At 51.1% G+C, this 15578-nt stretch overlaps 6 protein-coding genes across 6 annotated transcripts, besides 1 other annotated feature; 2 read left to right on the top strand and 4 right to left on the bottom strand.

Moving 5' to 3' along the window:
- Positions 1-1284: 1284 nt before the first annotated feature.
- CPAR01_04092 (bZIP transcription factor) lies at positions 1285-2107 on the bottom strand (the record flags this gene model as incomplete). Its single annotated transcript, XM_060488373.1, has 3 exons — positions 1285-1650; positions 1689-1874; positions 1934-2107. The coding sequence occupies 3 exons, from the start codon at positions 2105-2107 to the stop codon at positions 1285-1287; spliced, it is 726 nt and encodes a 241-aa protein (XP_060352579.1).
- Positions 2108-2588: 481 nt separating this feature from the next.
- Positions 2589-3443, bottom strand: CPAR01_04091 (uncharacterized protein; the record flags this gene model as incomplete). Its single annotated transcript, XM_060488372.1, has 2 exons — positions 2589-3131; positions 3339-3443. The coding sequence occupies 2 exons, from the start codon at positions 3441-3443 to the stop codon at positions 2589-2591; spliced, it is 648 nt and encodes a 215-aa protein (XP_060352578.1).
- A 110-nt stretch (positions 3444-3553) lies between these two features.
- Positions 3554-3640: a sequence feature (Short protein (CPAR01_04090, KAK1543457.1) was converted to a misc_feature.).
- A 374-nt stretch (positions 3641-4014) lies between these two features.
- Positions 4015-4326, top strand: CPAR01_04089 (uncharacterized protein; the record flags this gene model as incomplete). Its single annotated transcript, XM_060488371.1, has 1 exon — positions 4015-4326. The coding sequence occupies one exon, from the start codon at positions 4015-4017 to the stop codon at positions 4324-4326; it is 312 nt and encodes a 103-aa protein (XP_060352577.1).
- Positions 4327-8614: 4288 nt separating this feature from the next.
- CPAR01_04088 (TPR domain-containing protein) lies at positions 8615-10314 on the bottom strand (the record flags this gene model as incomplete). Its single annotated transcript, XM_060488370.1, has 4 exons — positions 8615-8985; positions 9053-9157; positions 9220-9902; positions 9962-10314. The coding sequence occupies 4 exons, from the start codon at positions 10312-10314 to the stop codon at positions 8615-8617; spliced, it is 1512 nt and encodes a 503-aa protein (XP_060352576.1).
- Positions 10315-10782: 468 nt separating this feature from the next.
- On the top strand, positions 10783-11559 carry CPAR01_04087 (cytochrome b5-like Heme/Steroid binding domain-containing protein; the record flags this gene model as incomplete). Its single annotated transcript, XM_060488369.1, has 4 exons — positions 10783-10873; positions 11172-11209; positions 11266-11323; positions 11378-11559. The coding sequence occupies 4 exons, from the start codon at positions 10783-10785 to the stop codon at positions 11557-11559; spliced, it is 369 nt and encodes a 122-aa protein (XP_060352575.1).
- Positions 11560-13356: 1797 nt separating this feature from the next.
- On the bottom strand, positions 13357-13608 carry CPAR01_04086 (uncharacterized protein; the record flags this gene model as incomplete). Its single annotated transcript, XM_060488368.1, has 1 exon — positions 13357-13608. One exon carries the CDS (start codon positions 13606-13608, stop codon positions 13357-13359), a length of 252 nt encoding a protein of 83 aa, XP_060352574.1.
- Between the last annotated feature and the right edge of the window lie 1970 nt (positions 13609-15578).

The raw sequence follows: 15578 nt of genomic DNA, 5'->3' as shown, positions 1-15578 counted from the left end.
TTGCCGGCCGTTCTTGCTCAACGGTTGACGGATTTTATCCCGGTGAGCCAATTACAACAGCCCCCAAAAGCTTGGGAGGTTCGAACCTCCGCCCCGGAGCTGGGTTCTTCCCACAAGGATCTCGGCAAAGCCACGCACACCACACACACATCTCGAGGCCCTCCTCCCCAAACTCGAACCCAGGTAAAGAGAAAATCACCTGGCATATACCCATTCCAGAATCGCATGTAAGTATCTCACCAAGAAAGCTCACTTCCGTCCTACATTGAGAGATTGATCTGTAACCCACCCTCCCTCTCGGATGGCTGTACCTTAGCATGGTGATATTTATAAACGTAAACCCCCCCCCCCCCCCCATCTTCCAGCTGAACAAGGTTATCAAGAGCTAGGCAGAGACTTAACCCATGCCTGTGGTCCTCTCCGCCCCCTCTCCCTCAGCCATGCAGACCGAGATTCTCTCTAGACCAAGGAAGAAAGGCCCAAAGAGGAAAGAAAAAAACAGGTCTCTGACCGAGAAACTTTAGAGACTGGGGGAGTCTTGTACGATTCTACCGTCATTGAGTTGCGGGGTTGCCTATACTAGTCCCAAACTCTGAGAATCCCACATCTAGGTAATTTGGAAATGCACAGTCTTGGATGGGAATCTCACGTGTCATTTCATATTCTGCTCTCGACTAAACTTCCCTAAAGTTTGTTTTTCCCATTGCCCCCCCCCCCCAAAACATCCGAGCCTCCCCTCTCTTTGAACGAGTGTGTAAAAGACTAATTGTGTGTGCATCGTGACATTCGAATGCGGGGAAAGAATTTCCTCTCGGAATGGCCTCCCATCGTTGTCATCATCATCAAGAGAACTGTGAACCAGACTCCGATATTCCCAAGAAACGCCAGATAAAACAAGAACAAAAGTAGAATGAAGTCCGATGCCTGCCAGCCCATGTTTGCCATCTAATAATAGAGCCAGGAATCTCAAGCACGCCGGGACCCAAAGCAAGTAACAAGAAACCAGAAAGAACAAAGCTGATGAGAAGAGTGAGTGTGATGAAAAGAGAAAAAAATCAGGCGAACCTCCGCATTCGTCAAGCCAGTCGGTCGTATTCCATCCGTACGTTTTTGACAGTCATGTCATTCGATTGCGCGTCCATATCTTGAGCATCCGATCTTTTTCTTCTTTTTCCTCGAAAACGAGTGAGATGTTCTTCGCGGCCCCTGTTTTTGCGTTTCTCTTGCCGCTCGCTCAATTACCCATTATCCGACCCCTCTCTCTCAAGGCAGCTTTCCCACTCTTTAGAGGGTGTAAGTCTGCATATCCTGAAACATGAACATGTTGTCCGCGAATTCCATCGCGCCTGGGTGTGACGACATGCCCATGTGGGCGGCGGCCGTCGGATCGTAAGCCATTGCCGGCGCGGCTGGGTGTCGCGGCATGTGTTGATGTTGCTGTTGTTGCGCCGACCTCGCTTGCGCTCCCCGAATCTTGAGGAACTCGGCATGGAGGGCAGAGTAGGCTTGGCTAAGGGAGTCGTTCTTCTGCTTCTGGTCTGAGAGCATGACCTCGAGATCCTTTATGCGCTGATCTTTGCGCTCGCGGTATGCTCTTTGTGAGGCTCTGTTTTGTGCTCGGCGACGCTGTTGAAGATTTGGGTTAACCCACTGCTACAATTGAGTTGACGTCAGGTCTGGAAACCTACTGAGAGCACCGAAGGGGGCGCATTCTTGTAACGATTTTCACGCTTTCTCTTAGCTGGGCCCTTGGTTGTTCCAGCTTTCTCATCCATGGTAGGCTGAGGTGATGCTGTATCGCGGGAGGAGCTCATTGGGCTAGGATAAATGCCTTGGTCGGTGCCATTGAAGTCGTTTACAAAGGTCATGTCAAACTACGACACGCATTGGTCAATTTGAAATCTCTTTCTATGCGAATGAGGCGCCAACTCACGGTTGAGATAATGGGGCTCGTTGACTCAGATGAGCTGGCAGTGTCCAAGTACTGCTCTGTTTCGTCATAGACGTACGGTGCTTCCATATCCAAGAATGCATCCATGTCGTCGTACATGTTGAGTGGCAGTGAGTGGTCCATGTGTAATGATTGGGTGGCAGTGGGGCGAGGCATGGAAAAGTTATATGGTGTATGAGATGGAAAACGGGTCGATTAGATGTTGTCTCGTGGTTCAAGGGCTGTGAAGTCTGGGCGAACAGTGGGATGATATATACGAGGAGGTGAATGGGCAACGCGTCGTCTAGAAAGGTGTGTCTGGAAGGTGATGTGTAATGCGAACTAAGCTACACCATGATGCTTTGCAACCGGGCTGGGAGGAAATATATATGGCGCGACACATGGGATAAGAGACGCAGCAGACAAAGCTAGGCTCCGGACAGGGTGCCGGTATGTCAAGACTCGGGGAAACTCGTTAGTAGAGCAGAAGCTACATGCACATGTGTGAAAGCAGTATCCTCTGGTTCGTAAATACGTAGGTAAGCAACATTTTGACAGACATTGCCAGGACCACAACGTACATACCGGCAACGCAACAATCCAATGGGGTACAGGGTCGTCGATTGGGCCCCAGATAGCGCACCAGCTCGTGGGCTGCTTAGACGCCTAGCAGTCCCTCTCGCACCCTCCTTGTTCCTGGTCCCTGGCGTGGTGCTCTGGGTAGCGTGATGGAGAAGCCAAGAGCGAAAGAAGAATCGCCGCCGCCTCCATTCTGGGCCTGGTCGAAGAGCTTGAACCGGGTGGAGGGGTGGTGATGGTGCGGGCAGGGATGGGTATGGAGACCGCCGCTGTCTTTTTTGCATTTGCCAAGGACCCGCTTCGAACGGGCTGCGATGTTGCAAGGGGTCCCAGCAAGACGGAACCAGATTTGAACGGGTTGACGGGTTAGGACGGGAGACGGTGCGCAAAGACGGAGGTGAGGGGTCGAGTAAGCCGACGCGGTGCCGTTTAGCTTTGGCCCTGCCGCCGTTGCATGATGCTGAGCCTTCTCGACCACGACGTCGTGTGTAGGCCAGTTGGGATAGCTCTGCGTCTTCAGGTTCTTATTCTGACGAGTCGAAAATTCAGACGACAGGTTTACGAAAGCATCGCCGCAGCCAGATCTAGCCTCTTCGTCTGGTCTGCTAGATTCTTCATGATCCTAGCCTCAGTAAGAAGAATTTAGAAAACCTGGAAAGGCAAACGTCCGTGTTCTCGCCTCTTCGGTCTCCTCTTCGGTGAAGCGACGCCAAAGTTATCTTAGACTCGCTTCTTCGCTGCCAAGAAGTCATGCTCGCTGCGAGTCAATAGCAACACTGCATTGCCAACGGTTTTGAGAATCTTTTCCGCAAGCCCATCCATGGCTTACTGAGTTGGCCAATCCGTCCGGCATGCAGAAGGTGTTAGTGACCGGCGCTGGAACCACGAAAGCAATCTCTGCATTCGTCGACGTCGCCCAAGACCGAGAAGGCATGGGAGGGGTGTGGCAAGTCGGTGGGCTGCTGCCGAGCGTAGGAATCGCAATCCCGCCTTTTGGGATCCGTTTCCCAGCAGCAAAGCTTTATTCTGGATAGACTTCTCGTTCTAAAGGGCGGAGCCCAATTTGGAACTGAGCTGTGGGGGGGCAGCACAGTAAGGGTGTATGCATAACGCGGCAGCAGCTTGGGGCATGCCGTTCTGTCGCCGTTCTCCGGGGGATCTCGAAGATGAGATGCCCAGTGCGTCAAATACCCTTATTGGATCGCCTGCCGGGGCGAAGAACAGGACGACATATTCTGAGATAGGATGGGGCGTTGTTATGTCTGGTTGATGACATGTAAAGTTGCTGGACGGTGGTGGCTGTTACACGCTTCGGCTTGCCCTGTTGCCCATGCCAAAAGTCCTTCTGGGCGTTCGTATCAGTCACAGCCGGCGCAGACTCGGGACTGCGGTCTCTTGTCGGCTTCTAGCGAGAAGAAGTGTCCAAGCAATATGACGAAGGTGATGACTACGTCGCACAGGCTTCGCATGCTTCCGAATCCCACGAACTTGGGTAAGAGTTGCCAATGCTACTCAACCCCAAAAGAAGCTGTCTACGTTTGCTGTTCTTTCCGTACGCACTTCCTTACGAACCACACCTACAATCAATGGTATGCAGGATAGTGGCACATTCACCGCGTGAGTGCAGCTTTGGCAGGGAATCGTTGCCTTGCCAGGCTGGCCCGGTCCCAGGGCCCAAAGCTAAGGTACTCCGCAGTGCCAACAATAGAAGTCTCCTCGAGTCTTACTTGCGAAGAAACGGGCACCTTACGTCAAACTTGCTGCGACGGGCCTGTCAGCTGTCAATGGTGGTTGGACGTCTTCTGGATAGACTTTAACTCGGTCGTCGGCCGGAGCTAGGGCAGGCAACTAGAAATCCTACACTAGGACACAAGAGAGATGCTGGTGGGATCCTATACGCACTTCCCAACTTAATTTCCGTCAGAATGGCCAATCCCTCCCGTCGCCCTTTTGATCTTGATAGACGGCATTGTTTACCGACATGTATCGAGGAACCTTGCGACAGTGTTGTGATGCTGTGCTTCGGTCTACAGCGCATTCAGCTAGTCGGGACGGGGAGTGGTGTGGAACAACATGCGAGAAAAAGAGAGAAAGAGGGGGGAGAATTAACATGGGATTTGTCGTCTGCTCCAATTTCCCCCAAATCTTGTGAGAGTGGACTCTCAATCCGGGGTGGGACATCGCGGACAAGTATGCGATGAGAGGTGGTGTTGGTCTAGGCCGTGGGGTCAATTCTGCAACATTGGCATAGTGGAACACTTGGGAACTTTGTGTCTTTTCATCCGCCCATGTCTAGTGAAATTCGCAAGGGCCGACGGTCGAATATCTTGTTGCTCCTTGCTCTTGCAGCATCCGTACATTGCACGGATCTTCATCTGATAAGCGGTGGCCCTGCCAGTCTGTCTGATGTCTTTCGCCCCCACCACAGCCACAACTCAACCATTCGAGGCTTGGATATCTTATATCGTATCGTGTAAGTGATTAACCTCAGTGAAAAGAAGGGAAACGATGCCTCATTCCTTGAAGGACTCATTGACCAAATTGTGAGGAAAGTTTGATACTGGAATGAGTAAAGAGCGTGTCCATTGGCGTTCGACGGGACAACATGAGTGTGATGTGATCTGTAGTGGAATTCCGTCGCACTAGCGGGCGTTGTTCTCTCACTGTAACGTTTTGCCGGTTTTCCTTACCAAGACAACTGCTGTTGATCTAATGCGCCGTTTCATACTGCTCATCACCGTTATCGTAGCCTCGCTGTTTTTTTTTTCTTTTTGCGAGTCGAAAAGAGGAGGCTTGAGTAAGTTGGCAAACGCCCCGTCCATATTTTTGCTGTAACATAATCTGATCCGCCGCTTCTCGCAAGCCGTGAGGTGACCTCGTGGTGTCGACCTCATGGTTGCCACCTCCAAATAACCTTAAGGTGAGGCGGCCGAAGATCAGCATCCCTCTTCCTCCCCGGATCCGAATCCTATCGTTCGTAGCCCGTGCTCCCGGGTGGAACTCCACACCGGAACTCCCGAAACGGTCTCTTACACTTCGCCTTTGGTTGAAGTCCGCTTCCCAACCGGAAATAGCAGGCCATTGTGACAATTATGGCAACGGAAGGATGCCAATAGTTTGCCGCTCGTTGCATGATTTCTGCGAGATTTGAAGGGTAAGTTTCGCCACGGGCCGGTCGCTATTCTCGAGATCAGGCAGCCATATAATGTCCCTGTTGTAGTCTTCTCGACCCCATTCTCCGCTCCCGAGTTCAGCGGAAGGGCGGGGTTCTGATGCATGGCTGTATTATTCTTGGTGTATTTTCGAACCCTAGTCTTCCACAGCTGTACGAACATGCCAATCACAGGCCCAGCTTTGTTTTGTCATGCTGCAGCCGTTAGCGTTACCCGCGTCCCCATTTCCCGTGGAACCATACTTACGGGGATTCAGGCGTTGTCAGGGCGTTCGAAGGGTACTAGCCCCCATAATGCGAAGGAAGCTGGCTTAAGAACCGGTGGTCTCTGTTGCCTCTACGGCGGGCCATGGATCGCGAGTATTGGTGAGTGACGACAGTCGTAGACTGGTTCATCTGGCCTCGACTAAGGATAGAGTAATCCTTGCCCGGGAAGATGAGACTCAATCTGTAGAGCTGGATTGATGACGGACGGATGAGGTTAGAGCTCGGCCGAGTCAAGTCTATTTTAAAAGCTGTCGACCCACCTTGGCGACAGCAGGTGAGTTACGAATAGCTGAGCCAAAATTCACGAACGTAGGCCTTGGTATACAATCCCCGTAGCGCTCTGCTACAGGCCCCGGGCGAGAAGCAGAACAAAACTGTCGAATGAGATACCAAGGCCTCGTCCGTCCATGTATCCATGGAGGTGTCTTTCAACTCGGCGTTCGCCCGCAACCTATAAGTTGGTGTTTCTAATGCGACGGGGTAAATACTAGCAGAGCGGAATTCCGTGAGAAATTTCGGGTCCAATCTCCGTCGACTCTTTGATAGGTAGGTGTAGGCGCGCTATCGGCTGTAGCAGAAGAGATTTCTCTGGCAAAATCAAAGGCCAGTTCCCTTCGTTGCTATTTTGCTAATCAAGTGTGATTGCTTGCCCAGTCAAGAGCTGGACAAGGTGGTGCCATGCACTGTTGTCACAAAGGGAAGCACTCAGTTGACTTGATGAAAATTGTTCTGTCCTTGAGATTCGTGGAGCATGAGAGACAGACTCATCTTCAAGTCCAGGTACATGAGCCTTCGCTCTTCATGGCGTGCATGAGCCACGTGCCACGACAGGCCAGGGAAGGAGGGCAAGGAAAAAAAAGCGCTTGAGATATGGCGGGATGGATTTCATCCACAAAGATAAGGGCTGCTTCTTGAAGATCGTGGTTGAGTGGATGCCGGCATGATGTCCCGAAATGCCGCAAGCTGCAAAGGGCTGTCACACTTTGTGCCGGCGGCCATATGACCGTTGGAATGTGCCTGCCCTGGAAAGCGAGGACCATGAGATGACGGAGAAACTCGCAAACTTCTGCAAGGCTCTGTCCTTGAGGCCATGGTTTGTTATTAGCGACCATATGTTGTTTGTTGTATCTGAAGGTCAATACTGGAAGTCGCAATGGCTACTACAGCTGGCTACAACAGCAGAATTGTACGTGGAAGTCGCTTCTCGAAAGCGAATAGACATATGCTGTCTTCAGATTGTCCTACGACATCAGGCGCCTGCGGAGTATACGGAACGGTCGAATGCGCCCCTTACACTGCCAAGATTTTGAACACCGATGAGAAATGCGAATGATCTTCAGTGCTCAAGTTCAGAAGGTGCGGTGCTCTTCCAAACCCCAGGAATCCAACGCGACACCAAAAAGTTGACACGATGTGGTATTCCCGCATAATTGCTGCATGATATGGCAACGCGAACAACGGTGGCGTAACGAGCACCGTTTTGCCTCGAGACTTTGAAGTTTGGCGATTTGTCTCGGGGTCTGCGGGGGCGTGCCACATGGTAGTTTCCCACCATAGATTAGGCAGAAGGAATCTTTGCAAGTCGGTGTCAGATTCCACTCTGCGGCGTCCAGGCTGTTCAACTGATGGTAGGTGGCTGGCAGCGTTTTCTTCGTCCACGAAGACCGTCTCTCTCCAACTCATCCCAACTATTTTCCGAAAAGGGTAATTTTTGTCTGCCCCAGCACTGGAGTTGCTGGGATGAGCCTGCAGGGGGGCACTGGACCCATCAAGCTGCACCCGCCTTTACGCTAAGCCGTTGCCATTCGCCCCTTTGATTGGTGAGAGCACATTTTGGACCCATGCGAGTTTCTGGGCACCTATGGTCCCAATTTCGACGATGAGTTCCCTCGAACCATCAGAATCATGGCCTTGGGCTTCGGGAGTGTTTAGGGGTTCATAGCAGTCCTGTGTTTGATCAAAGCGTCGCCTTACACCATAAGACCGGCTGAGAGACTGTGAGAGACTGTGGCGGATTCGTTTCTTGGGCCTCGCATAGCTCTTCGATACGGAACAAGTACTCATTCAACGGCTCGGTTCAAATTCGGTTGTATGCACTTTCGTTGCTACTGGTGTAATGGGACTGCTGGTACTGAATCGAGCTTAAGGGGGTCCGTTTCTGGCTTCCAAGCAACTCGATTCGTTTGCCATCTTTCTACATGGGCGGTGGCTCTAACAATTATGACAGTCGGGACTTCCTGCACCGGATGCAATGATGCTGCTGAATCCGACCTAGTCGAGGCCCCTGGCTACCGTCGTGGTATTTCTCCGTCCTCATATGCGCCCCAGTCAAGAATCCATTGATACGGCGTAGGAAGGCATAAAGACCCCATCATCTACCTATTTTCGGTTCACATATGCGGACCCATGCTAATCGATTTGAAAAAGGTCCATGTCGAAGGAAGGATGCTGCAGAAGCGGCTTCATGTCTCTGTTGGCCAAGTCCTAGCCCTATGCAGGGTCTTTGCGGGCGCGAGGGGACCATCACTCTCGTCTTTTTGATATGTTCATACGCTCGCCGACATGGGATCCTGATGCTCCCGGTTTGCCCCGGCAATACCTCAAGCGAGGCGAGGAACACATTCCTGGGGCGGTCCAGCAGTCTGTATGGCCGTATCTCTATAATCCTAGAGTTTTTGAAGTCCCGCTTCGGCCTGAGAGATGCCGGGACCGAAGCCAATCTTCCTGCTCATGTCGATTGCCTGCTGGAAACGCTTTCTTGCGTCCTCCTTCTTTCCCAGTAGGGCAGCGATGTCACCCATGTTTGTTAATGCTACGGCGCAAGCTTCGTCACACTCTTCGGTTCGGTCCTCTCCCTTGACATCCTTTGAGTGTGAGTAAGCATTGCTAGCCCAGTTCTTCGCAGCTTCCAAGAGTCCGGCTCGGTCTGTTGGCATGTCGGGACTGACTATTGCGTCAGAAGTGGCAGGCGCGTTGGGAATGGCGTCCAGCGGGGTCTGAAGAGGGTGCTGGGCAAATGCTGCAGCCAGATTGTTCACTGGAGAGTGTGTCAGTTTGATTCTTGAAATATACTCTAACTCAAGTCCAGGGGCCTGAGGACATACTGATAGTTACTCGATGACAAGGGCTAGCACAAAGTCGTAATGCTTGGAACAAGAGAGGTACTGCCAGATGGAACTGGGATTTAGTCTCGTAGTGTTGGGCGAGGGCTATTAACTCTGTCAGTAACCTGAAAGTGGGTACGATATAGGGGGCTTCATGGGAGACCAACACTCCATGGCACCGCCAATTTCTTCTGGGCTCATCCAAGAACCTTCATCCTTCTTGACACCTTCCTTGTGGCGTCGTTTTGACTCTGCCAGTGCCGTTTCGACGGCCCACGTTAGTCGGGCCAGGGAGTTTTCTGGCTCCAAAACATGCTCGTCCGAGTAAAGGGCACCAAGCTTAGTGCTAGTTCCGACGGCTTTGGCCAGAAGGCGGGTGCGCTTATGCCACAGGTTCTCGACAACCTTCTCCTCGCCATTCTCCGGAACTGCGAGTCGTTGATTTTCCAACAGAGGCTTCGCGGCAGGCGGCTTTCCTGACTTTTCTGCTGTTCCATCTGCAACGGAGTTCTCCATCCATTCCACCCACTTGAGGCAGTCTCTGAGCACAGAATCCAACACAGTAATGGCTCCTTGGTAGTTGCCGATCTTTTCGAGCCATGCCGCGGTCTGGATCCTAATGCCCAAAACATCATCTGAGAACGGGTCTAGCTGGAGTTCATTGCATTGTTCCAGTGCTTGTTTGTAGTATTTCCTCGCGAGATTCGGATCGGGGCTGATGTTTGTGTAGTAGAGGGCTCGGCGGAGGGATTTGGCGATGGGCTTGGGATACTTGGTGAACTGACGGGCCATGAAGTAGTCAAAATATAACTTTACGATGTAGATGGAAACACCTGCCAAGCCAGCAAGACTGAGAACTTCGGGTCAGCTATTTATCCTAGGAAACAGCGACGGCTTGAGATAGCTCACATTGCTAGTGCTAGCACGAGCTCCTCTGGACTTTCTCTAAACATCCTCTTGATGCCCCTCGGCGTCAGGGAAGTTAACAGCGAGCGAAAGGATATCGCCCTCAAAAGCTGACTTGCGGAAGGTGGTGGCGGTGGCGGCGGCGGCGGCGGAGAAGAGGCGTTGTTTCTTTTAGAGCCATTATAAGAAGGATTTGAAGTGCTCTGGTGTCTCAATTGGGTATGGCTGCACACGTTTGAAGCATTCCGAGGTGTGCTTGCTCGTAAAGCTGCTGTCGACGTTCCGGGCGACCTTGCGATCTGGCGAAGCCCCAGGCCATTGATTGCCCGACATGCCGCAATGCGCGACACGGCCATCGTTGTCATCAATTGAGAAGCAGGCACAGTATCGATTCTCGGGGCTCGGTCAAGCTGTGCGGTATGGGCCAAGATCGTGCGACGGAGCGTGGTGGTTGACTGTAATCGGGCGGCTGTCAAGTGACGTATCAATCAAAAATCAATGAGAGTTTCGCCTGCATTGTTCGGCAGGTCTGGAGCTCTTGCTCTGGTGGGTCTATACTAATCAATGCGCGACCAATCACACGAAGGCAGTTACTCCGAGGCTCAGCCAGCAATGTCGCAAGTGCCCCCCCACCTTGACCGTGGGGAAGAGCTCCAGGCTCAGAGGGGCAAATACCGAGCTTCTTTCTCCCCGCCATCATCTATTTTGTGTGTAAGAAGTCGACGTCTTCCTAATCCTCGCACTCCATATCCATCCAACATTACATCGCTAGCTCAATAACTTCAAGCTTTACAACAGCTTATAGCCAAGCAAAGGCCAGCAAAATGTCTGGAAAGTTTGAGCCCAAGAACCCCGTCACCCTGGCCCCTCCCAAGGATGACCCCATCACCCTCGAGGAGTTGGCCAAGGCCGATGGTAAGTCGAAGTGTTCTTGCCTTTACTTATCCGCTACGAAACTGTCCGGCAGCATGTTTTTGATGCAATGATCATGATGGATTGTGTCAGTTGTTGAAGAGAGCGGGGCTTAAGATCGTGCTCGAGTATCTTTTCCAATCTGCAGTTCATGAACACATGTTCGTGGACCTGGAAACGGTTGCGGCTCAGTCATCTCTTTCATCAAGTGGTCTCGAAGATGCCTATATATGCTTGGCCTCGCATGCAACTGTTTTATCATCGTATAGACCCCACGCCAATAATTCTAACAATATAACAGGCTCAGACCCCAATGGAAAGACATACGTGGCGATCAAGGTAATCAAACACGCCGGCCTTCATTTTCTACGCAAATTTAATGTTTTATGATCCAGGGAATCGTATACGACGTAACAGGTAACAAGGCATACCAAGCAGGAGGATCCTACAACGGTAAGGAAAACGTTCATCTCATTTTGCAGTCTATCATGACTGACAACCCTTGAGTTTTTGCTGGAAAGGACGCCTCTCGTGCTCTCGGAAAGACCTCAACAAAGGCTGAGGACGTCAGCGCCGACTGGCAGGATCTTCCTGACAAGGAGAAGGGTGTCCTTAACGACTGGATCACCTTCTTCTCTAAGCGCTACAACATTGTTGGCCGCGTCGCTGGCGCTACCAATTTTGAATGAAGATTACCAAAAGCTCGGCTCTGAAGCTCGAGCGAAGGGTGAAGGAGGTTGTGGGCGAAGCGGGAGGCTAGGGATATCCGTCATTTGGCTGTGAGACGTTACCATGAGCGTGTGTAAACGTAAAAATTAAACTGAATACCTTGCGTCAATAATCCCACGCCGAGAAGTGAGTGAGAGAACATCTCAGGTGACCCTAGTCACTCTCATGTTATGTAGACCCAGACATTCGTTGATCTCTAAGTCGTCTACAGCTGAAAATGTGTTTCCTCGCTACCATGATATCGAGATTCCATCGCACATTACAGGGCTCCGATGTAAAGCTGCCTTATACTCAAGGAAGTGTGCGATAAAAATTCCTAATCCATCCATACACATGTGTTAGAATGTGTACTGCATACGTCGTCCATATGCGACGCCACTGTTCTTGCACGACGTCGCGACACAGTCCCGGGCGTAAGTAGTTACCCCTACATCGACGATCGGTGAAATGACGCCCAATCGCTCACGACAAGTATCTACTTCGACTAAAGAAACAGCCATATCTCGGGCACCAGTTTATATTGAATACGAAAACCATGTGGCTGAGCAGAGATTTCCAAATCATTAAGTCGTTGAACAAATGACAAATGACGTGTCCTAGAGTCACTGCAGGTTCCCAGCCATTGACATCGCCTTGCGTTTCAGCTCTTCATCCCTTTTCCTTCGACTTGCCCTGCAGAAAACTGATCGCGTTAACAGCGTCACAAATCCCGTTTCATAGGGGCAGCTCAATCTCTGGAGTCCCTTTGTACGACATACCTTGCAGAAGTACTTGTTCATCGTGCTTACGCACTTAGCTTAAGCCCGACATCGTATGGTGGGGCACCTTGAGATCCGGTTGTTCCAAAGTAATTCATGCTGAATGAAATGCTTCTTCATGACATGGAGTATGCTTCTGCCATCTCTGATGAGACCTAGAACGGACGACGCTAGTCTTGGGACTCGGTGAAATTGTTTAGGAGATGTCGAAGTACGGGACTCTATACTCGAGTGTACAACCTTTGACAACTGGTTTAGCCCTGTCTGGCTGGAGAATAGTCAGTAGCGGAATTTGGGGAAGTTTCGCCATGAAGTACGAATCTTGAGGGGCCTGAGGCTTCAGCGAAGCGTGTAAATGGGCAGCCTCAATCACAGATGAATGTCCTCTTCGTTTCAGGGTTCAGTTTAATGTCCTAAATACTGTCCAGTAATCTACCTACTCTTGAAAAGTGTGTAACGAATGCTTGCAGAACCGCGTCGGAGTGAGCCTTGGTACTTCACTCCAGGCACTCCGGAATCAACAATTCCCAGAAACATCAGACCGATGTCAGTCCTCACGTCACTCCTTGTCAAAGTAATAACATGCATAAGCCCGCGTAAGATTTGGGTCGTCCCTACAGAAATCTAGACCATGTAACACAACTTCCCAGGCTGCTCATCATCCTGCTAGAACAGGGAAACACTGTCATCCAACCCACTTCATTGTAATAAATGAGAAAGAGGACAATTACACTGAGCGTGACCACCAGATACTTTTCGTTCTACCATCCCCCCACAAATCAAGTAAACCTAACATTCTGTGTGGGACAGAAACTCTTGCGATCTCTAGCTACTGAAACATCTTCGAAAATCACAGTTGCTGTATAGACAATCTGGCGTACACTTGAAGCCCCTATCTCTACGATATTCGCACCTGACCCAATGAACATAATCCATGCCACTCTCCCCCTGACGCGCAAGGGTGCTCTCAAAAAAAGGCTTGAAAGCGACTGGACTGAATTAATGGGGACGTTGTTGCTGGCCGCCAATAAACTCCTGCTGACGGTGCTGCCCGGCGCCGAAATGCGGGTGACCCTGACCCTGCCAGGCCAAGATGCAGTTATCGCACGGGACGCTCTGCTGCCACGAGTTGCGAAGAACCTTGACGCCGAAGCATTGGTGGCCGGGATCGTTGCGAGCAAAGTGGCAGTACGACTTGAGCCGTAGAACGGAGTGGTTGCAGGTGAAGAGGAACTCCTCCCAGTCGCACATCTTGAGATGGGGGGTTTTCGGTGGGGGAGTACTTCGTGCTCTTTGTAATCTGATTAAGCTTATAAAAGCAGCCGCGACTCTGAGTCAGCTCGTTGAAAACATTATGATTACAAGAGAACGTTTATATACGTACAGTCTGGCCGTCCAGATCCGTTTCAAGGGATGTCCTACAACTGAGACTATTCGAACAAAGCGTGGTTTCGCGAGAGCCGTGAAGGCTAAGAAGTGCTGCTCAAGGAGTTGTGATCTGAACGAAGTCGGCGATGTAAGTAGAGGTGAATATAATGAGGATCTCTGTGGTTATTCTCTGGCGAGTTCGCTCGATCTTATATACATCACATCCCCGAGCTTCAAAGTATCGGCCGCAACAATATCTGCCATTTTTATCTAAAAGTCGATCTGCACATGGACGCAAAGGGCCTTGCCGAAGGACGTTGAGAAGCCTGGGTACATAGCACACTGTGCGTGTGTTGCTGCCATATTGGTGGCATGCCATGTCAAGATACCTGCTCGTGAGGATGACCAGGTTTAACGTGGAGTGGTGGGGGCGAGATCACCCATTATTTACTCCTTGCGAGCTCCAAAAGCTACCTAGCCTTTCGCCATAGAGGTGATGGATCATGCAGGCCGGAAGAGAAGACTGCACCCGTTGGCCGGGTAGATGAAGAGAATGCAGGAACTACTTCGTTTCCCGGCACGAGGCGCTTCGAAGCCTGCCTCGGGCCTTGAGGCATAGAATGAAGTCACCACTGAGCCAGATATACTGGTGAAACGCCAGGATGTTCCTTCCACGTACACGTTGCAAAATAGATTAAAGTTGAAACATCTTGAGTTGACACCATAGCTCTGCAGCAGACGTTCATCAACATGTTTTTAATAGCATCGATCTCACGACGTTGAGCGGCCCTCCGGAACCTTACTGGGCCGTCCCGTCAAAACGCAGTGCTGTTCAGTATATCGGCAGATGTTTGCTATTCTCAACCGGGCAGCCACCGCCGCTGCTATTACCTTGTCAGTTGTGGATGATATACACTCTTGTTCTGTTTCTCCCATCATCACATCAAGTTCGTCTCGCAACTGGAAGTAGTGTGTGTGACATGATCAACGTCAAGAATTTGACGGCCGAGAGGGTGGTACCTGTGCCACCCAATCAGTCTAGACCGTCAGGTTGGGATCCAAGTCGCTTGCATCTTGCGGAGCGGCCCGATAGGCGGGTTTAAGTAAGCTGAGAGGGACATTCGCTCCTTGGCAAAGAGCAAACATCGAATATCCGTCTGCGAAACGGGCGAGCCACCAGGCGAATCCGAAGATACGGCCGAATGATCCCCTTAAAGTAAAATCTATGGATGCCATGATCCTGGAGACGTAAGAACACAATGGAGCCGCGCGGCGCAAAAGCGAAGGCTCATGTGGTGGGGAGTAAGTGTCGTGTCCAACATGTTGCACTCGTGATACTGTGCAACAAGGGACAATGCCCCGCTCAGTTGAGCATTTTGTAATCGCATACATATGTAGCCATCCACGACTACTGATCTTCGAGTGAACGGTAGGTCATCGGAAATAAGTAGCAAGCTCCGAAAGACTCCGTACGCAGCGAAGGTCTGTACTATCGGAGAGCGACATCAATAATGACATATCATATCTTTTCCGAAGCACACTCTCGTTTCCTGTCATGCTTATCCAACCTGGGTCTTGCTCCCCCACAAAAGCGCTCACGCCCTTGGATATGTGCAGTTTGCCCAACGGAAACGAGGGGACAGATACACATGGATGGCTGCGAGAGAAGAAGTTTGGCGGAACCGTGAAAAGGGACATTGCGGTGCTCACGGCCGTCAGTGTATTGCAATGAAGACATTGCTGCCGCGTCGTAGTTAAGAGTGTGCGCCCTTGCGTAAAGCTTGTCGACAAGCTTGGTCAGCTTCTTTGTTGGAAACAGGAGCGAGCACCGGTGTGCGGATAACTTCAGGTGA

Source organism: Colletotrichum paranaense (genome assembly GCF_030867605.1).
Source record: "Colletotrichum paranaense strain IMI 384185 chromosome Unknown Scaffold_3.1, whole genome shotgun sequence".
In the NCBI taxonomy this organism is placed as follows: domain Eukaryota; kingdom Fungi; phylum Ascomycota; class Sordariomycetes; order Glomerellales; family Glomerellaceae; genus Colletotrichum; species Colletotrichum paranaense.
Note: the sequence above shows the minus strand (reverse complement) of the source record. Positions and strands in the feature narration are given on the sequence as shown.